At 38.0% G+C, this 22426-nt stretch overlaps 1 protein-coding gene across 1 annotated transcript; it reads right to left on the bottom strand.

The window, feature by feature from the left end:
- Positions 1-7756: 7756 nt before the first annotated feature.
- On the bottom strand, positions 7757-15759 carry LOC128775275 (programmed cell death protein 6-like). The gene is given in 6 exon segments (XM_053896152.1): positions 7757-7891; positions 7929-8036; positions 8038-8269; positions 10655-10740; positions 14203-14350; positions 15617-15759. Coding segments are annotated over 6 exon segments (852 nt in total).
- Positions 15760-22426: the final 6667 nt, after the last annotated feature.

Here is a 22426-nt window from a genome sequence, read left to right as displayed (position 1 = left end):
AAATGTGATCTTTTGTTATCATATGATGATGAAGCTTAAATATAAAGATTACACACACCACCGATTCTTTGGCAAATATTCTATAAAACCACAGCACATGGTTCCATTTCTGGAAATATAATTCCTTCTCTATTGAACTGGAATATTTTATGAAGGCTGAGATTTGCTACCTTTGTTTGATTAATGCTTGAGGTCAATTTGAAATGTGTGTGTGTGTGTGTGTGTGTGTGTATTACATATTTGAATACATAGGTATATATAGTTCCTGATATTAAAAAAGACTCCTGTAATTTGGATTTTCAAAGAGTCTCTGCTTTGTTTCTCTTAGTTTCTTCCAGAAACAGAAAGACTTGATCACTCTCATTTTTATTTTCAGCTAACTGGTTTCATCTACTTTGATTTGTGTTATGCAGCAGAATTTTTGGATGCCAGATGTCTAAAACACATAGGTTAAAAGCAGGTCAGTTTCAACTCAAGACTATCATTTTACAGTTTAGTGAATATATTTACAAATTCCATAGTAACAAGCCTGTTGACACTGGCACAGTGAAATTATTATCCTCAACAAATAATCCAGTACAAAGTGTTTTCTTCAGACCCTGTGTGCCTATCAGTCACTGATGAGAGCCCAGCACCTGACGATAGGGCTTATGAAAGTTTGAAGTGGAGGAAGAGGAGCTGTAGCTTGGGGCTCTTGTTAATGACTCCCGCATCCTCCCTCTGCAGCCAAGCCTGGCAAAGTCCACAAGAAACAGCAGGGCTTAAATAGCTCACTGCTAGTCCTAGCAGGGTTCTTGTCAGTCAGATATATTCACTGCATACCTATTGTGTGCAGAACGTAGCGTTTCACTTGCCAATTCAGCACTGAGAGGTTGGTTTAGCCCTTTTTATCTTTATGACCTGCAGACTGGTAACAGCATTTCTAGCAGTGTGTTCATTTTAACAATAATTTATTCCAATAAAACAAGGTGGATGTTCCCTAGATATGGACACCATATGCCCTGAATTTTCTGGGCTAATCTTGATTTCATGTAATTTTATTTTCATTACAATAAAGGCAATTAGTGAAATACATAATGAAATGTGATTTCAATTTTTTATATTATTCTGAGACTTCATATAATGAATTGGCATATCAGGAAAAAAATATTTTGCTAGATTACATGTATGGATTTCTTTGGAAAATGTGGTTACTGGGTAGGTCATGGTGATCCTTATGAAGGGATTTTATTTTTACTTCTTGAACAAAAACCATGCTCTTTCAGGAGGGTGTTCTAGCACCTATGTAAACCTTTGGCTCCACTGATGACTTCCCAGCTCTTCCGTTTCCCCTTCAAGGAGCATTAAAGGCTGTATTCTGATATAGCCATGGATCTTAACATCTGTTAAGAAATTTTAGGTTTCAAGTAATAGAGACACCAGCTTAAACTGACATAAAAATACGGGAGATTTATTAGGTCATATACTTGAAAAGGTAAGTCAGGGCTGGCTGTAATTGAGGCTTAACTTGGAAACTCATATATGTTGTCCAGGACTTTTTTTGTCTCAAGTTTCCCTGTCCTTTGTGTTGACTTCATCCTCAGATTCCACACAGGGCTGTGGATAGCCCTCAGTTACCTTCAGCGTCTCAAAATGGCCCTCGCAGTTCTAGACCTTTCATCTTTACTCCTCACTGGCAAGGAAAAGAAAGATTTCTTTTGGTAGCATCCATGAAGGAAGTAATTTCAGTACCAGAAACCCTAGCAAACCTTTCTTCTGCTTCATTGGTTCTGCTTGGGTTCTGTGTCTTGTTGTCAACCAATTAGGTCCCACTTTAAAATTTGGGGTGAGGTCAATCTATATCTATGCCATGCCATGTGATTAAAAATGGTTCCTCCAAAACAAAATTAGGGAGGGGAAGGATGCTGGAAAGAATGAAATATCCAATGTCTACTGTAAGTCTCTGTGTTTGTGCATACCGTTAAAACACAATTTCCTAGACTAAAAGAGCAATTTGCAATGCAAAGCAGTCAAATCATATTATCTGTACATGTTGAGTGGTCAGCCAGACTCACACACTGGCTGAAAGGTTTTTTTTTTTTTTTTTTTTTTTTTTTTCTGAAGACGAGGCACATAGTTCATAAGGTGAAATTTCATGCCTGACACAGAGTGTTGCACCCAGGAGATGGGCAGGTTTACTCATATTTAGTCAGAATTACAAATAGATCAAGAAACTCCACGTCGGCAGAACAAAGAAATATAATAATATCAGTATTTCTCTTAAAAAGCATGGGAATTATGAGGATTCCAGAGGCCCTCAGATCATGGAACAAAGAAGAACATCCTAGAATTATGAAGCTAAGGTGAAATCCTGAATATGCTGTCTCCTGTAAACTTACTCCACTATAAGAATTATCTGGGGGAACTTGTTTAAAACACAGATGTTCAAGTTCCACCCCAAACTTTCTGAATCAGTAGTTCCAGGGGAAGGGCCTAATAATCTGTATTTTCAAAAGCAAGCAAATTGGGAAACATCAATTTACTCTACATCTCCCACTCATCTGTGAAAATCACATAAATTTGTATTAGAACAGGGAGGATACTGCTTGCAATTGCCTCATTTATTCATTCAGCAAATATTTATTTTACATTTATTCTGTTCTAGATACCATGCTTCTAGGCAGTAAATATACAGAGAAGTATAGTCAGATAAAGCCTCTGGATTCATGGAATTTATGGTGTTATAGGGAACACAATTAATAAATTAGAATTACATAGACACATGATTACTACAAAGGGGAATTATAGACTGCTTGAGGAATGATTAGGAGAGCTAGTGTCATCAAGAGAGCCTTAACTACTTACCCATTGGTGTTTTCACGCATGTGAGATACAACTGAATGTCCAGTAGGAGATGACAAACGTGAGAACGAGTCCAAGATAGACCACACTCCACTGATGACCAGGGAAGCAAACTGGCCAGATCATGTAAGTATAAGAACATCATGGAAAGAGATCTTGAGGAAACACCCCCATCACTGGTGTTTATTCTATCTTCATACATCTCCCGAATGTTTACTTAAACTGAGAGGTGAAGCTGTTTCCTGATCTCAAAAACCGAATTCCTAGAACCAAGGGATTGCTGATTTTACTACCTTCGGCACTTAACAATGGCGAAGTCAAGCTCATGCATATAGAGTTAGATGTTGGTGCTGTGTGCTTGTAAAGAGCTTTGCAATTTGGGGCACCTGGGTGGCTCAGTCGGTTGAGCGTCCGACTTCAGCTCAGGTCACGATCTCGCGGTCCATGAGTTCGAGCCCCGCGTCAGGCTCTGGGCTGATGGCTCGGAGCCTGGAGCCTGCTTCCGATTCTGTGTCTCCCTCTCTCTCTGCCCCTCCCCAGTTCATGCTCTGTCTCTCTCTGTCCCAAAAATAAATAAACGTTAAAAAAAAAAAATTTTAAAGAGCTTTGCAATTTAGTCAATTTAATCAAATAGATAAAACTTGCCTTTGTCGTTTCTCTCACATGCAATTTGAATATCAGAAAAGATGAAATCAGAAGATGTTCTGTCACTTGCATTCACGAGAATAGAAGACTTTCTATCCACTTTTCTATTACTGTTTCAGTGTGGCCATTCAGTAACATGTGAAACAGTGGTATTACAATGCTTCTTTTGTAAATGAGAATTACTGTTGGGATGTATCACAAATTTTCATTGAGGGGGGCGGGGAGAGGGGCAGAGGGAGAGGGAGGGGAAGACTCTTAAGCAGGTGCCATTCCCAGTGTGGAACCCGATTGGGGTTCCATATCACAACCATGAAATCATGACCTGAGCTGAAATCCAGAGTGGAAGCTTAACCAGCTGAGCCACCCAGGGGTTCCCCAAGTTTTCCGTTTAAATACCAAATTTTTATCTCTGAAGATTGTTGATTCAAATCACAGAGTAGTAATAAATATTTTGACTTTCTGAATATACTTTCAGCTCTGAATCTGGTATAGAAACTGCAATTCTATTAATTCCATTATGTTGATATTTAAATGTTGTCTAGTAAAAATGCTATATGTAAGGCAAAGGAGTAAAAATATCAGGTGATTCTTTATAACACACAGATGAAAATCTATGGTGTATTAATTTCAAGTTGATAGTCCAATATGGAAAATTCTTGTCTTACTAATACCCAGGATTTTAAGATTGTGTTATTTTTATTGAAAACCAGCTTCTTGTTTTCCTCCAAAGTAGTTTATTGTGTAAACATAATGTATTGTTTGGCTTAGACAGGATTTTTTAAAAGTATCAAATTTATAAAATGCTGCTTTGAGACTGAATTGCACTGGTCAATATTGCCATGATTTCCTGGCATCTTGGAAATATAACTCAAGATTCATTATAAAATACTTCTTACTAAGACTAAGTTTGTGTCTTTGGAGTAAGAGCCCAATGGCCATAAAACCAACTCTTCTGTACACACAATTAGTTGCTTGTTTTTCATAAGTATGTTTTGAATTTTGCCTACATGAGGCTGAAATATCTTCAGGAAAATTAAAAATTCAATTAACAAATCAATATTTTAATTTTATAGCCTAGGCACTTGGAAATACAGACTGCTGGGACTTTTGTTGATGATGCTATTGTTGCTGTTGCTGTTTGGTTGATTTTTTTGGTTTCCTTCCAGATGTTTTACAGCATAAAGATAGCCATAGAAAATCCATTCTTAAGTAAATGGACACGTTTCTCTTCCTTATTATATAGAGGAGATAAAGATGACTGTAATCAGTATACTTGTTGGCAACTACATAATAATCTTTTGTTTGAGTTATACCTGGCTTAGAGGCTACAGTATCAGCATAATGAGATAGAATTCTTGAGGGAAATCCTTGGGGGGAAAGTCAAAAACAAAAACAGGAAAACAAAATGATTGTCCACTTATGATACTGGGTATTTTGGGGGATTCAGATGGTGTGCTGTTTGTCGGGCAAGAGAGGATAGGCAATGAGCAAAAGAAGACATAATTACAGAATGGAGAGACGGAGACCTGATAACATCATTTGAATTCTTAGATCCAGCCATGCTACATGCAACTTTAGACTTTCCATATTTATTAACCAATAAATTTCTTTTTTTTAAAACTTATGTTACATTGTGTTTTATTTCTGGCAATTGTAGCCAAAAGTCCCAACTTATATATCAGGTGTTGAAAAAAAATGGTGCAAAGTTCTATTTGTGGTTATGAGAGAATAAAAATATAACACCATGTTATCTATTATTCATGATCTTTAGTAGCAATATTATAAGTTTTGATAAAATGATATTTCTTATGAATTGAAGGTGGGTTCAATTAGAAAGCGGGTTAGGGCTGATAACAGTTTTACTGAAGGCAAAATAACAAACTAAGATAAAGTTTTTATGCCTTTAATTTAATAACTACTTTTGTACTTCTATGGTATAGGAGGCTCTGCCATAGCACATTCTGCAAACCCTCTTTAGAAGAAAAAGACAAATGAGGAGAATTCACTGTAAAATATATTATGGTGGTTTATTGTGTTTAATAGAGTCAACCTGATGTCCCAAACCTTCTGCCTTTATAACACAGATGACCATAAGTTCAGTAAGTTCTGTTAACTAACACATAGAACCGTATATTATACGTCTGGTGAATGTTGCTATAAAAAAAGGAAATTTAAAGATTTGGAGCACTAGGGGCTCCTGGGTGGCTCAGTCCGTTGAGGGTCCAACTGTGGCTCAGGTCATGATCTCATGGTTCATGAGTTCAGGCCCCATTGTTGGACTCTGTACTGACAGCTCAGAGCCTGGAGCCTGCTTCAGACTCTGTGTTTCCCTCTCTCTCTCTCTCTGCTCCTGCTCTGCTCACACTCTTTCTCACTCTCAAAAATTAATAAACATAAACATTTTTTGAAAAAAATTGGAGCACTAAACTATCCATAAAATTATTGAATAATTCTAGATAACTGAGGCCTTGCAGAAAGATGACAAATTTTAATGATCCTTAAGCAAGAAAAAGACATTTGATATGTGGGAAAGATTGTAGAATCCCTGGAGTTTAAAGACGTTTCCTTCTGGTTTATTGTCTATTGCATACCTGAGGCAAACGCAGTCAACATTTTAGCCCGTTGTTTCCTGACACCTGTGTCATTGAGTGAAAGTTTGTACTTGTGCTTTATTTAAATGCTTACTATAAATGAGACATACTTCTACTTTGTACCTTACTGATAAATGGACTTTGTTTTCCATACCAAACTTTACCTCTGAGCATTCACTTCTAAACCATCGCCACCATAGATTAATCTCTGGCACCAAAGATAAGATAAAAGGTGCTCAGATATTTGAGATATGATAGGGAGCCACTTACAGATTCCCGTACTCAGTCGTTGGACAATTTCTTCTTACCTGATAAGCATGCTTTCCTACAGGAGACTGCATTTTCTTTTTTCTGATTTTTTTTTTCTTTTTCTTTTTACATGCCAGTTTAACATACAATGTTACATTAGTCTCAGGTGTACAATATAGTGATTCTATATATTACTCAGAGTTCATCAGGATAAGTATCCTCTTAATCCCGTCACCTCTTTTACCATCCTCGCTCCCCCCTTCCCTTCTAGTAACCATCAGTTTGTTCTCCATAGCTAAGAACTTTTTTGTTTGTCCTTTTTTGATTTGTTTGTGTGTTTTGTTTTTTAAGTTCCACATATTATTTAGCATTATACCCTTTAGATCCATCCATGTTATTGCAAATGGCAAGATTTCATTCTTTTTCATGGCTGAGTAACATTTTATTGTATGTACATACCACATCTTCTTTATCCACCCATCTATTGATGGATATTTGGGTTGCTACCATAATTTGGCTATTGTAAATAATGCCGCAATAAGCATAGGCATACATGTATCCCTTCGAATTAGTGTTTCTGTGTTCTTTGAGTAAATACCCAGTGGTAGAATTACTGGACCATAGAGTAGTTCTATTTTTAATTTTTTGAAGAACCTCCATACTGTTTCCCACAGTGACTGTACCAGTTTGCATTCCCACCAAAAGAGCACAGGCGTTCCTTTTCCTCCACATCTTTGCCAACACTTGTTGTTTCTTGTGTTTTTTTTTTTTTTTTATTTTAGCCCTTCTGACAGGTGTGAGGTAATATTTCACTGTGGTTTCGATTTGCATTTCCCTGATGATGAGTGATGTTGAGCATCTTTTCATGTGTCTGTTGGTCATCTTTGGATGTCTGGAGAAATGTCTGTTTATCTCTTCTGCCTGTTTTAAATTTTTTTGAGGGGGTTGAGTTGTATAAGTTCTTTTTTCATTTGCATTTTATTCATTGCTTATGTTGCATATTCAAATACAATAAACCTCATTTTAAAAACGTAAGGCACATAAAAGTCTCTGTCCAAGGTCTATATTATTCTTTAAATTTCTGTTGGCTAATAAAGATATTCCCACTACAGAACTGGAGCTATCTAGAAATGGACATGATAAACTTTTTGCATGCAGGATACCTGAAATATTATATCTTACCTCATGACACAATTGAACAGTCTCAAATCAAATGTTTGTATGTGAATAATGATTATAACTATTGTTGTTATTTGCAAAACCTTAATCAGCTTATCCACATATGTGCAGTCAGGTCCCCAAATGTTAATTATATAAAATCTAAAGGAAGAATAGTATCTACCTGCATCTGTGTTCCATTTCTTTAAAGGGAGTTTTGGCATTTTTAGTCCTCCTTCCATGAGTCATGTTGCTACTTGCAAAGGCCAATGTTATACAGTGCTGAAGACCATGGATGGATACTGCTCATATGACACCTGAATCCAGCCATCCTGATCCATATCACAACACCTGAATATATCTGTCAACCCCTGCAAGATGATGCAGCCCTTGATGAAGTCATGTGACTTGTATGTCACATGTGACTTCATCAAGTCATGTGACTTGTATGTCACGCTTGTGGATGAAGATGTCGTGAAACTGGTCAGAGGGCCCATACACTGAAAGTGCTTGCTTGAGCTCCTTCTTGTCAACCATCCTAGAGTGATTCCTGTTCATAAGTGTGGAAGACATTCTGCCAGTCTGTGATGTATTTCCAGATAACAGTGAACTCGCTGAAGGTCACACCAGCCTTGTTTTCTTGGTCAAACGTAGATATCATTGACCTGACAGTCACTGGATTCAGTGGAATCCACGTGCCATTGGATAGTGCTTGCTGAAGTTCATTGTCCAGTATCATTTGGCTCCTATCTTTGTCAACCCTCTGGGAACGCTTTGGGAAAGCTCTGATCTGTCAGCACTACACCTCTGGCAGGGCGGGACGGAAGGACAGCAAGGGTAGGTGGTCATGGACCCAGGCATGGTTGGGATGAGACATGGGAGAAATTTTACATATTTTAAATACTAACCCTGTATTGGACATATCATTTGAAGGCAAATGCCTTCTCCCATTCAGTAAGTTGCCTTTTTGTTTTGTTGATGGTTTCCTCTGCTGTGCAGAAGCTTTTTTATTTTAATGTAGTCCCGATAGTTTATTTTTGCTTTTGCTTCCCTTGCTTCAGGAGACATGTCTAGAAAAATGTTGCCACTGCCAATGTCAGAGAAATTACTGCCTGTGCTCTCTTCTAGGATTTTTATGGTTTTAGGTCTCACATTTAGGTATTTGATCCATTTTGAGTTTATTTTTGTGTATAGTATAAGAAAGTAGTCCACTTTAATTCTTTTGCTGTCCAGTTTTCCCAACACCATTTGTTGAAGAGACTGCCTTTTTCCCATTACATATTCTTGCCTCCTTTATCAAAGATTGACCATACAATCGTGGGTTTATTTCTGGGCTCCCAATTCTGTTCCGTTGATCTATGATACATATTTTTGTGCCAGTATCATTCTATTTTGATTACTACAACTTTGAAGTATATCTTGAGATCTGAGATTATGATAACTCCAGTTCTGTTCTTCTTTTTTCCTTTTTTTTTTTTTTTTTTAAGACACGTGTACTTATTAAGTGCTTCAGCTTGTCACATTCTTTTTTAAAAAAATGTTTATTTCTTTTTGAGAGAGAGAAAGAGTGCATGCTCACAAGTGGGGGAGGCGTAGAGAGAGAGGGAGACACAGAATCCGAAGCAGGCTCAGGCTCCAAGCTGTCAGCACAGGGCCTGGCACTGGGCTTGAACTCAACAAACTGTGAGATCACGACCCAAGCTGAAGTCAGACACTTAAACTACTGAGCGACCCAGGCCCCTTGTTCTTTTTCAAGGTTGCTTTGATTATTTGGGGTCTTTGTGGTTCCACACAAATTTAGGATTATTTGTTCCAGCTCTATGAAAGCTGCTGTTGGTATTTTGACAGGGATCACATTAAATCTATAGATTTCTTTGGGTAGTAGGGACATTTTAACAATATTTGTTCTCTCAATTCATGAGCATGGGGTATCTTTCTATTTATTTGGGTCCTCTTGAATTTCTTTCATTAATGTTTTATGGTTTTCAAAGTTTGGGTTTTTCATCTCCTTGGTTAAGTTTATTTCCGGGTATTTTCAGTGCAATTGTAAATGGGATTATTTTCTTTTTTTTTAGGTTTATTTGTTTATTTTGAGAGAGAGAGTGAGAAGAGGCAGAAGGGGAGGGAAAGGGAATCCCAAGCAGGCTCCATGCTATCAGTGCACATCCCGACACAGGGCTCTATCTTACAAACAATGAGATTATGATCTGAGCCAAAATCAAGAGTTGGACGCTTAACCACCTGAGTCACCCAAGCACCCCAGGGTTATTTTCTTAATTTCTCTTTTTGCTACTTCAGTATTAGTATATAGAAATGCAACAATTTTTGTGTATTGATTTTGTATCCTGCAACCTTACTGAATTCATTTATCAGTTCTACCAGTTTTTTGGTGGGGTCTTTAGGGTTTTCTATATATAGCATCATGTCATCTGCAGATAGTGACAATTTTACTTCTCTCTTACCAGTTAGGATGTCTTTTATTTCTTTTTCTTGTCTGCTGTGGGTAGAACTTCTAGTACTATGTTGAGTAACAGTAGTGAGAGTAGACATCCTTGTCTGGTTCCTGATCTCTCTTATAGTTGATCTATTTCCTCTGATTTCTCTTTTTTTAAATTATTTATTTATTTTGAGGGGGGAGAGGGGCAGAGAAAGAGGGAGACAGAATCCCAAGCAGACTCTGCACAATGAGCATGCAGAGTGCGATGTGGGGCTCAAACTCAAGAAACTAAGATCATGACTTGAGCCCAAACCAAGAGTTGGACGCTTAACTAACTGAGCCATACAGGCACCCCTGCTTTTTGTTTTTAAAATCTTTTCTCTGCTTCTCATATTCGCATGTCCTCAGTTTCTTCTTTCTTACTGGTAGTGTTCCTATTCATAGCTAACAACAAACCTCACCAATTTTTATCAATTTTTGTTTTGTTCATCTGTTTATGTGTTTATTATTTCTACTGGCACATACTATAATTTTTATGATTATGATTATTACTGAAGTATGTGGTTAAATTTGACCATATACTGGTTATTAAAGTTAAAATTATTTGGAGAATTAGTATGAGCCATATGGTGATGATGGCTTCCTCCACTGAGAGTGTCATGGGTAGAACTATGTCCACCAAAAGTTAACATGCTGAAATTCTAACCCTCCATACTTCAGAATGTTAACTTACTTGGAAATAGGGTTATTGCAGATGCCATTAGTTAAGATGAGGTCATCTGGAATAGGATGGACCCCTAATACAATGTGACTGATGCCCTTAAAAGAGAAATTTGGATATAGATATGCACATAGGGGGAATGTCATGAAACGAGTGGAGTTGTGTTATCACAATCAAGAAAGTACCAGAAGCTAGGAGAGAGGCCTTCCCTAGAACTTTCAGAGAGAGCATGACTCTGTCAACACCTTGATCTCAGAACTCTGGCTTCACAAAGTATGAGACAGCAAGTTTCTATTGTTTAAGTCACCTAGTTTGTGGCAGCTAGTTTGACCTCATTGTGGCAGCTTCAGGATAAGAAAGTGTACTGCTTGCACTCTGGGTGGGGATAAAGAAACCCATGCCTTTGGCTGATGAGTATACCTTAGGCTTAGGAGCTGGTCCTCACAGGGTCATTTAGAATCTCTCTAGTGCTCCTCAACCACCTGGTAGATGGAGACAGTTCTTGACTCAGTGGTCAAAAACAATAGAGTTCAAGGGCAGCATAGAGTTCCCAATCTATGGGAAGACCCTTCAACTCTAGATTTAGCACTGATTTTCTGTTCTATGTACTGTCATATTTTACATATCTGTGTTTACAAACTCAGGGCATTGGTGAGTGACTCTTTCCCCTTCACTACTCAGTCTGAGTTAAAATATGCTTTCACAAAGATGCCTGGATACATTTATAGTTTAGTGAGCCAAATAGCTTTGTTTTCTAAAGGTAGGTCAACTGAAAGAAGAGTTCAATACACTCTTTCCAGCCAATTAAATATTTTTGAAAATAGCTCTTTAGTTAGGCAGTTTAACCTAAATTTTCAGAGAAATAGTGAGTAAGCTTAAAAGCAGATTAACAAAGCAAATAAACCATTCATTATAACTAAAGACTTTATTGATTGAAACTTGACTTATGTTGTTAACCTAATTCTAGATTTTATTGTGGCTTGAGCAGAATGTTTTCTCAAATTGTTCTGACTTTCCCTAGTCATCAGGCTAACTTCTAGACTGCTTTTTTCCACCTTGCATGCATCATCCATATTCAATCATAAATGTCTATTTATATAATTCTTAATACCAGATCTTGAATTAAAAGCAAAAATAATGGTGATTGTTTATATGTATAGAATGCCTTCCAGTACACAAGGCACTTTATATAACAGAAGCTTTCCTAAACCACTTTCACATATACAGTCTACTAGATGAAGAAAACTTTTCATTTATTTCTGGGCACACTGAGGACCAGGGACTAGTAGGCCCCTTGTCAGCAACCTGGTCACCTTTGTGCCCCACAGTGGAGGAATTTGTACCAAGTTCTCTGTGCCCTCAAAACTGTTTAAGTGAGGAGTACTTGTTATTGTAATTGTATGATTTAGATAAATGTTATATAAATCAGTGACATAGGAGTGCAAAAAAGAGAATTGTGTCTATAAAATCTAAATCTTCAGAAGGACCACAAAAGACAAATCACATCAAAAATCAATCTGAGGTGTGCCCGGGTGGCTCAGTTGGTTAAGCATCCGACTTCAGTTCAGGTCATGGTCTCACAGGTCATGAGTTCGAGCCCTGCATCAGGCTCTGTGCTGACAGCTCAGAGCCTGGAGCTTGCTTTCAGATTCCGTGACTCCTGCTCTCTTTGCCCCTCCCCTGCTCACACACACTCTCTCTCTCTCTCAATAATAAATAAAAAACATTAAAATTTTTTAAAAAATCAACTTGAAATTGGTTGTGGAACAGACATCATAAAAAAAATTGAGAGACAAATCTGGAAGAATTCTTCCCAGGTCGCTTTTCAAATGATTTAAATTGTTACTTTAACTTTAAAGACACACAATAGAAATCATAGACAATACACTTTATGAATGTTTCACCAAGGAAAGAAGATTCATCTTCAATGACACAGTCAGGCTATGGTTGGCAGAATAATATTCCCACCCCTATCATCAAAGTTATCTACATCCTAATCCTCCAACCCTGTGAGTTTGTTACCTCATATGGCCAAAGGGGGTCTTCCAGATGTGATTAAATTAAGGATCTTGAGATGGAGAGACTATCCTGGTTTATCCAGTTTGATCCAAGGTAACCCCAGTGGTCCTTGTAAGTGGAAGGGAGATAGTAGAGTCACAGTCCGAGAAGGAGATGTAATGAGGGAAACAGAGGCTGGAGGGGTGATTGCTGGCTTTGAAGCTGGGAAGGTACCATGAGCCAAGGAATGTGAGGGACCTCTAGAAGCTGGAGAAGGCAAGGAACAGATTCTTCCCTGAAGCCCCCATGGGAGGCTTCCCTGTAGCCCTGCAGCCCTACAGACACCTTGCTTTTAGCCCAGTGAGATCCATTTTGGACTTCTGACCTCCGGAATTAGAAGAACAATTTTTTATCCTTTTAAGCCACTGTGCTTGTGGTAACTTGTTACAGCAGCAATAAGAAATTAATTCACATAATTTTTTGAAGTTCGTTTATCCACATATGTATAATAAGTGTACATTCAAGTTTGAAATTAAAATTAAATCATTATAGTGTGTACGTATCACTTTTTAACAATTTCCAATTTACCCAACTTTTTGGTTAATTGACCAACCACAGGCTCCAATTTTTTTTTTTTTTTTTGAGTGACAGGACTATTATTCTATGTGGTAACTCATTTTATCCACAGTTTTGTGAAGTCCATATCACAATTGCTTTCAAAGTTCTAGTTTTGTCTTTGTCTCTGGCTTTCTGATTGGGGTGGAGGAAGTCATTTAATTTTCTTCTTATTTTCATTTATGAAAACTGGGGGCTTGGACTTTTACACTCAAACAGTGTATGATTTAAAAACTTTCATCAAATAATCTCACTTATCTTCTCTCACCTGTTTAATTTGTAGCTGAAACCCTTGGGTTTATCTGTGCTTTAGCTCTGATTTAACTTGAAATTAAAGTCCGTGTGCTTCACAGCTGCTGGCTGCCCTTAACCAGGGACTTACAACTGAAATGTTTGAAGAACAGTGGAGTCAAGAGACCAGGATTTCAGATCTGATTGACATTAACTAGTTGGGTGTCCTTTGACAAATCTTTTAATCTCTCTGGGCCTTAGTTTTCTCATTTATAAATTATGAAGTTGGAGTCAATAATTTTTAAAGTCTTTTTTAGCTTTACAATTTTATGACTCCATAATTTAATTCTAGAAAAATTCGGCTGTAAGAAATGCTAAATTTCTCATCAAGGTGGGAAGAAAAATATTGTGGTTTGTAGGATATGCATGCATGTTCCTGTATATTCCTATGAATATCTTTTCCAAGAAGTTGAAAACATGTATTTACATTCTGTAATTTACCTAGTTCCCCCCCCCCCCCCTTATCATACAAACCTAAAAACTACATTTAGACACAAATGCCTTTTTGTTGGAATGACCTTGTCTTAGCCATGGATACATCCTGCAAGACACAGCAAGTTCCCACTCAGTTACGGACATTGAGCTCAGTACTAGAAAAGCTCCAACATGTCACATAGGAGGAATCAGACTTCAAGACAGATCCATTCTAGTATTACCTGATAAGTGCTGTCACAGAAGGTAGTACAAAATGCAGAATATGGGCAAGGGAAGAAGTGGTTAATCTCGTCTGTAGTAGTGACAAAAAAGGTTTTTGCACCTTTTTGAACAAAGGCTTTTTGACCCACAAGATGCATCCTGAAGGTTCTAAAAAATAAAAAGCATGTTTGGGGGTTGGGAGAGTATTTCAGTCATAGAAAATAGCCTGTTCCAAATGCAGGGGTGTGAAAGGCATGGCATAATTGGAAAAAAAGGTGAAAATTTCATCATGTTTAAATAGAGAGCAAGTGTGATAAAGGACTGGGAAAGTGCATAGAAGATAAGACAGAAAAAGTGCAAGCTGTTTTCTACCAAGCTAGAGGTGACAAGAAATCAGCAAGTGTCTTCCTGGTGAAATGACATGATCAGGTGTTATTTATAAAGGGATAATTCTAGGGACGCCTGGTGACTTTGTCGGTTAAGTGTCTGACTTTGGCTCAGATCATGATCTCACCGTTCATGAGTTCGAGCCCTGCGTCAGGCTCTGTGCTGACAGCTCAGAGCCTGGAGCCTGCTTCAGGTTCTGTGTCTCCCTCTCTCTCTGCCCCTCCCCTGCTCACACTCTGTCTCTCTCTGTCTCAAAAGTAAATAGTAAACATTAAACAATTAAAAAAAAATAAAGTGATAATTCTAGCAGGTATTGGGCAGGTGCAGACTCAGTGCGGGAGGCTTTGTAGAAGGAAAGGGGAGAGGAAACTTCAAGAGATAGTGAACATTGAATTAAAGCAGTGCTAGCAGCCATTTCAGAAAAAGAAGCCATTGGCTTTTATAAACGGGTATTCTTTCCCAAAGCACTGCCCCCTACCCCAGCAAGGGCTTCCAGGTCACAGACCAAGTCTTAGTTTATTCACCAGAACGGTACATGAAGAATATTTTACAATACAGAGCTCCTGACCATCAACACCGATAACACAAAACACATGTATTTTAAAAACACATGTAAACAGAATTTACAAGGATCAATGGATTATAAAGTGGTTTCTTATTCCCTCTCAAGGCTATGAATACATTGTGAAATCTAGGGCAGTTAAATACTGTATTTAAATTCGGATATGGTATTTACATATGTTACTTATTCTTTTTATAAAGATATGCCCTAGCGAAATTTAATCAGCCTTTGCAAGTTTATATACTGTGTCTGTTGGAAAAATATTTTAAATTAAGCTGTTGCTTTAACCTGACTAAATTGTCCAACCGACCTTACTGGCAAAGGGATGTATTAGAATCAGGTTTCACTACGAGTGACAGAAAATTCAAATAACAATGGCTAAAACAGATAGAATTTCGTCTCCTAGATAAATAAATATGATATGTTAACACAAAACTGGGAGTAGATTCAGCAGTCATCAGAAACTGAGGCTCCTTCTATCTTACTGCTCTGCCGTCCTTAGTCCATGACGTCCATTACATGATTCAAGATAGCTGCTAGTGCTCCAAGTATCATTTTCTCCTTTACCAGTAGGAAGGAGGAAAGAATGTAGACAAATGTACCTCTTTAAGGACTTCTCAGATCTCATGCGTGTAGCAAGGTTGGTGAAAAATATAATCATTATTCTAGATTGCATCGTTTTGACTAAAAATTGGAGAGTCTATAAGGAAGATGAGACAGCATGTATTAAAAGATAACTAGCAGTCTCTGCTGGAAAGGGAAACAGGACCGAGTGTGAAAACAAAGCAGGGTCAAAATTAATTGCTTTAGTAATCCAAATGATCATTTGGTGACCAGTTCCATAATTACAAAAAAAAAAAAAAAATTCTTGGTAGTTTGGATACAAACTGCCTAGGAGATACATCAGCTGGGAGATTGGGAACTGAATGGTTTGACTGTTCCAACTTTCTCATCTTGCTTATATATATGGCATATATTTTTCTAAAAAAATGACAGTGGGTTGGTATGGCAGTTTGTCTCCAAGATGGCTGCCATAAATTCCTTCCTTCTATATATATATACAGATGGAGAACTCTTAAATTATTTGTGTTCTTTGGGGAAAAGAGAGATGATTGGTGATTTATATTCTTTTGGTGTTAAATATTTTATATTATTACATCACCTAACACCCTTGCCAACACTCACTCACCAACCACCACCCTCTGTGGCACCCCTCCTTCTTCTAGACTGATGAACATCATGCCCTGATGCTATCCCAGGTGCCTGGTGTCACCAAGCTCTGCTCACTTCAAAGGACAATTGCTGTTCCAACACCATTTTCTTCCACTTCATACTCTCTGTTTCCCCCCCGGGGAAAAACCAAACATCTTATAAATAAATTGGCACTTCTGGATAAAGAAGTACTCATGTTTGATTGGTCATATCTCTCTCTCTCAGGTCATGTGTAAGCTTGTGCCTAGGCTTGTGCCCACCAGAAAGGTGTTAGTGACTCAAATCAGAGACTGGGGAGGCTGGTTATGGGACATGACTTTGGAGTGTCAGGGCCTCATAGTGCCCTTAAATAGTTTTTCATGAGGTAAGGTGGGGGTCACTTTCCTGCTTGAACATAGCGCTGGCACGTATGTAACACCCTACAGATTAGGTAAGCGCTATTAGAATTTTCAAATGGGGAAGAAAAGTAAAACATTAAAATGAGAATTGTAGGTGTGGCAGTTTGGCTTCCAGATGGCTGCTGCCATCAATTCCTTCCCTCCCTGTAGGATCAAACCATCCCTTCATGGAGGGGTGGAGTCTGTTCCTCCCTCCCCATTGGATCTGGGCTGGACTTAGAGACCTGCTTGATCACTGAATGAAACCTGGCAGGTTCTACCTGGGCCTTGGGAATGCTTGCTTTTGAAAGGCTTATTAGGAGGAGAACAGATGTAAGAAGTGTGACTGTCCTGTGACCGCCATGCTGTGAAAAGCCCAAGCTATGTGCAGAGGTCCTGGAGGAGGAGATTCTGGGTGGGGAATGAGGGACTGACTATGTACATGAGGAAGCCTTCTTAGAAATGGATCCTCCAGACCACCCACCCCAGCTGAGACCACATGGATCAAGATAAACCATCCAGCCACACCCTTCTCACATTCCTGACTCACAAAATTGTTGAGTAAACTAAAATTAGTGTCTTAATCCCTGAAATTAATCCTTAAATCCCTTAAATCCCTAAGTGGCATAAATAGATAACTGAAAAAGTAGGTTAAAGAAAGAATATAATACGGGGAAAGGGGGATGGAAGATAAGCAAGAGGTAAAATAGGGTTGAAGGATTCAAAAGAATGTAGAAAGCTGTGAAGTCTTTGGTATGAAGCTGAATTTCAATAAACGAGAAGGCCAGGTGATAGAGAGCCGGATCCATAAAGACAAAGTAGAAGAACTGTCTAAGAAAAGTACGTTAACATAAAGAAAGACACTCCCAAAAGGAAAATAAGAATCTCAGGAAGAGGGAGAATTTGACTTGCATTGCAAAAAATCTGGTCATACCCCAGAAGAATTGTGTAAAAACCAAAAATGTAATATGAAAGGGAAGCTAGGAGAAAGAAAGAAAAATCTCATTGATGCCAACGTTCACATTGGATAAGTAACATCTATATATTGAAGGTGCATATGCGCTAGAAGTTGGTGGTTTATAGGTGGAGGAGACATAATTCTTGCCTTCATAGAGCTCACAAACATATTACATCAAATTTTTGTCCTAAATGACAACACAGTAACCCCTCCCATTATGAAGAAATACTGGAACCTCTAGTTGGTAGAGAATAATAACATTTCTGCATGGTTAATATGAAGCCATATCCTTAAGAAGACTGACCTATGAGGGAGCTGTAGAAAAGCCAAGCCTGGAAGCTAAATCCTGACAATTGGAATGATCCTAATACAGGGCCATGCCTTTTAGGAAACCTAAGTTAAAGTTTGTTGGTAATTGATGATGAGAGTTCAACACTGGATACTATCATAAGGAAGTTACTCAATGAGCTGAAGGGGAGCCTGGTATTACTTTTTTTAAAAAAGAGAAGAGAGGATTAAATAAGAAATACAGAAATGTATCTTGATTCTTGTATTTCTGAAGGAATACAGGGCTCTGTATATCCTGTATATATCCTCTGTATATCTTGGGCTCTATCTTAAAAACCTTAGGATATCTCTTGTCAAGAATCTCATAGTAAATATTATAGTGTATTGCTAGGAGCGCAAAAGCTACCCAGACTTACCTTCCTTCATTTAAAAACAAAATCGATTTGGATCTTCCCATTCACGGTTAAATTTACTGAAAGTGGGGTCTTTCCATTTTGCAATGTAATGGGGGAGTAGATTTTTTAAACAGTCAAGATTTACACCACCAGTAAAGAACAAAAAAAGATACAGTCTCTGATGCTCCTAATCATTTGGCAGTTTTAGCCAGTTTCTTGCAGTGACCATATTTTTGCTTCCCTGTAACTCAGCCTAATCTGTTTTACAAACTTTTGTTCACTCCCACCTTCCCCCCTTCACTCCACCCATGGCCAATGTCCCTTTACCTGTGGCATTTTACACTTGAGGAGAGCTGCTAACAGTTGACAACAAAAGGACCGCTAATCGCACCAATTAAGAGGTGTGAATGTCACCCGTTACCTACCAGCTTTGTTACTGAACATGTTAATTAGTAATTGTACAGGTGCAGACTTTTAAGTTTACAAGGTTAACACTGATGCACAGCTTTGTTTTGGCTGTTTGTTTAAATATTGAAAAATCATGGGTAAAGGGCTGGTCTGTGTTGAAGAATGAACAGATGTCATTGCTGTACTTTCTCAGACAGAAAATCTTTAGACCGACTTAAAGCAATAAAAGTGACCTTCCAAGAAGTGATTCTCTGTGGTCAGTCTATCAAAGAGTACGTGTTATTGGTTTTCTTGCCCCCCGTGGAAGAGCGCGGAACTTGCCTTCACAGGACTGTGGAACTCTACTGGAATGTCATTTGAAGGCACTATACTAGAAGCATGTAGAGTTCATTAAGAGAAAATCCCCTAAAGGTGTTTTCAGTAAGCCCAAAGTTTCTATATATTGATCTTTCTGAAGGCTTTACTCATTCATTGAGTCAGTGTTATAGATAGATCTTGTAGACTTCTTTTTAAAAAAGTTTTGACTAATAAAACACCTGGATGAGGGAATCTATCTCAGAATCACATACCATCAATTTGATAAGAACCAAGGGATCACCCTGACTAGCCTCTGATTAGGGAAAGTAACAGAAATTCATTTTACAGGGAGGAAAACTGAGGTCCTAGGCATGACATGACTTGCCTGAGTCCATTAAACCAAGATTAACCTCAGTTTGCAGAGTGAGGTAGATATTTGGGAAGAGCTAACCTTCAATTGTTCTCTAGCAGAATGAGTAATTCCTGAGGAACTGGTAATTTTTAGCTTGTCCTCAAGCCTACTGAAATATCTTTGCTCTTTCCATGCATCTGTAAGAGCAACTGTTGTTTTCAGTCATTCAACGGGAAAGTGTGCGGTAAGGGCCTCTTCTATTTTTGTGGTAGACTCCACAACAAATAAAGAACGTCTCTCTGGCTCCTTGGAACCAAAACTGCAAGGTTTTGAGAACTGCTGTGCAATGGCAAAACTAGTTGATTGGTTTGGGACCAGTGCCCAGACCACATTTAAGGGAGTTGATCTAGGTCCTGGGTGACCAGGACCCCCTTGCCCCTAGTGATGTGTCTCACTAGTTATCTGCCTTACTTCGAGGGGGAAAGTGAAGGTATGAATAGCAGGATGTCCAGGCATATGGGCTGCCCTTCTCTGTGAACACAGGGCATAAATCTAACTTTTTATCCATGATTAAACAAACGAACGCACTCCAAATTTTTAGCATGTGCCTGGCTCATTGTAAATGCTCAAGAAATGGTAGCCATTATTGTTAGCAGTTTATTAGTCTCTGGGGACATTTGCATCTTACATTTAATAACCATAAAAATAACTAACATTTGCATTGGACGTTAGCCTTTTCTTTTTCATGAAGCTGGGACTCTTTTCTTCCCTTCATTTTGCATTTAAAATTCAGTTTTAGGTTCTGGTTGTTTTGCAAAGACATGAAATGTATAGTGTAGAAAACTGTAAAAATTTATGTCTTATAATTAAAAATCTATAATCCTGCCTCTCGAGGATAACTGTTATTAACACCTGGGTATGTTACTTTAAGCACTATATTCTATACATGCATAAACATTTAAAAAAATTAAAGTGGGAATTGATTATGCAAGCTGGTGTAGAAGCTATATTTTCATTTATAGCTGTATTTAAAACATTTTTCTTTAAAAATATGTTTTTATTTCCATTGCAGTTTTTGTTAGCTGAATATTTCTTTGTGTGGCTTTTCCATAATTTAACAGATTTTCTATTTTTGCATATATTGTTTGTTTCTAATTTTTCATAACTATAAGATACTGTAATGAGTAACATCCTTGTGGCTAAGTTTCTTTAGATAAAATTTTAAAAAATTGTTTTAATGTTTTATTTATTTTTGAGACAGAGACAGAGCATGAGCGGGGGAGGGCAGAGAGAGAGGGAGACACAGAATCTGAAGCAGGCTCCAGGCTCTGAGCTGTCAGCACAGAGCCCGACGCAGGGCTCGAACTCATGGACCACGAGATCATGACCTGAGCTGGAGTCGGATGCCCAACCGACTGAGCCACCCAGGCACCCCTAGATAAAATTTTAAATGTAGAATTTTTAGGTTAATATACACATATTAGTATCAATTGCTGCATAATGAATTATCTCAGACTTAGCTCAAAACACCACACTTTCATGAGCTCAGTTGCTATGGGTCAACAGTTTGGATGTGACTTAGCTAGTGTATCTTCAAGGCACCAGTGAAGGTGTCAGTCATCAGTGCGGGTTGTGGTCTCACCAGAGGCTGTGCTTGGAAGTATCCACTTCCAAATTCACTCAGATTGTTGGAAGAATCCATTTCCTTACTGTTTTAGGACCAAAAGCCCCTGTTGGCTATAGGCTAGAGGATGCCTTCAGCTCCTAGAGATAGCTGAAAGTTCACTGCCATTTGGCCTCCTAACAGAGGCAGCCCCCGGCATGGCAGTTTGCTTCTTTAAGCCAACAAGAGAAACATACTCCAGCAAGACACATGTGAAAATCTTATGTAACATAATCATGTAATCACATGTATCCTCCCCCTCTTTTTTTTTCTGTATTCATTCTATTGGCTGGACATAAATTACAGGTCCCATGATACTCCGGGGGAGGGCATGACATAAGGGCATGAACACTCAGAAGCAGGGTCATGGGGGTCATCCTAACTATTTGTCCACTATAGTACATGTTTAAAACTTTTATGAATATAACCAAACTGAAATATATCTGTATTAGCACAGAATTAGTGTGACCTTTTTTCTATCACATTGGTTAATTTCTATATCATCATTAAAAAAAAAGAAATTACCAATTTGATAGAAATTGTGATACATTTTTATTTGAATATATTTGTTTATAATTGAAAATAAATGTATAGTCCTATGTTCTTTGGTTATGTGTACATTTCTGTTTTGAGAATTGCCTTCCATGTCCCCTGGGTAGAATATTAACATTGTTTATTGTTATACTTGTTGCAAGTATTTTTCTCCCATATGTCTGCTGATCTTTGTTTTTTGGGGAGGGAATATTTAGGAATATGACTTATTGTATTGTAGTTACCTTCTTGGTAAGAATACCTTCTTGGTATTTCATTACCACCACATAGAGTGTTTTCCTGCCCCAGGATTACAGAAATATTCTAAAATATTAAAAACAAAATTGTAAGGTAATCTCATGATTATTTTTTCATTTACATTTAATCTATCTGATATATGAAATAAATTCATTATTATTATTTATCACAAATGGTTGGTAAATTTCTAGAAGCTTATAAAAGACTAAAAATCCCAAAGGACCTTAAGCTTAAAGAATTTTTAGCATCCTGAGGGGCATATGGAATAGATATTTATTTAGAAATGGGAGCTTAGGGGCGCCTGAGTGGCTCAGTTGGTTGAGCATCCAATTCTTGATTTTGGCTCAGGTCATGATCCCAGGATTGAGCCCCGCATTGGGCTCTTCACTGAGCATGGAGTCTGCTTAAGATTCTCTCTCTCTCTTGCTCTCTCTCTCCTCCCCCCACCTTCCTCCTCTCCCCCCTCTCCCCCAGGCTTGTACGCTCTCTCTCTCTCAAATAATAATAATAATAATAATAATAATAATAATAATAAAATGGGAGCTTAATCCTTCTT

The sequence above is a fragment of the Panthera pardus genome, unplaced genomic scaffold (assembly GCF_024362965.1).
Source record: "Panthera pardus isolate Hobbes unplaced genomic scaffold, ASM2436296v1 HiC_scaffold_7, whole genome shotgun sequence".
NCBI classification, from domain to species: Eukaryota; Metazoa; Chordata; class Mammalia; order Carnivora; family Felidae; genus Panthera; species Panthera pardus.
The sequence above is the reverse complement of the archived record's forward strand: the minus strand, read 5'-3'. Positions and strand labels throughout refer to the sequence as shown.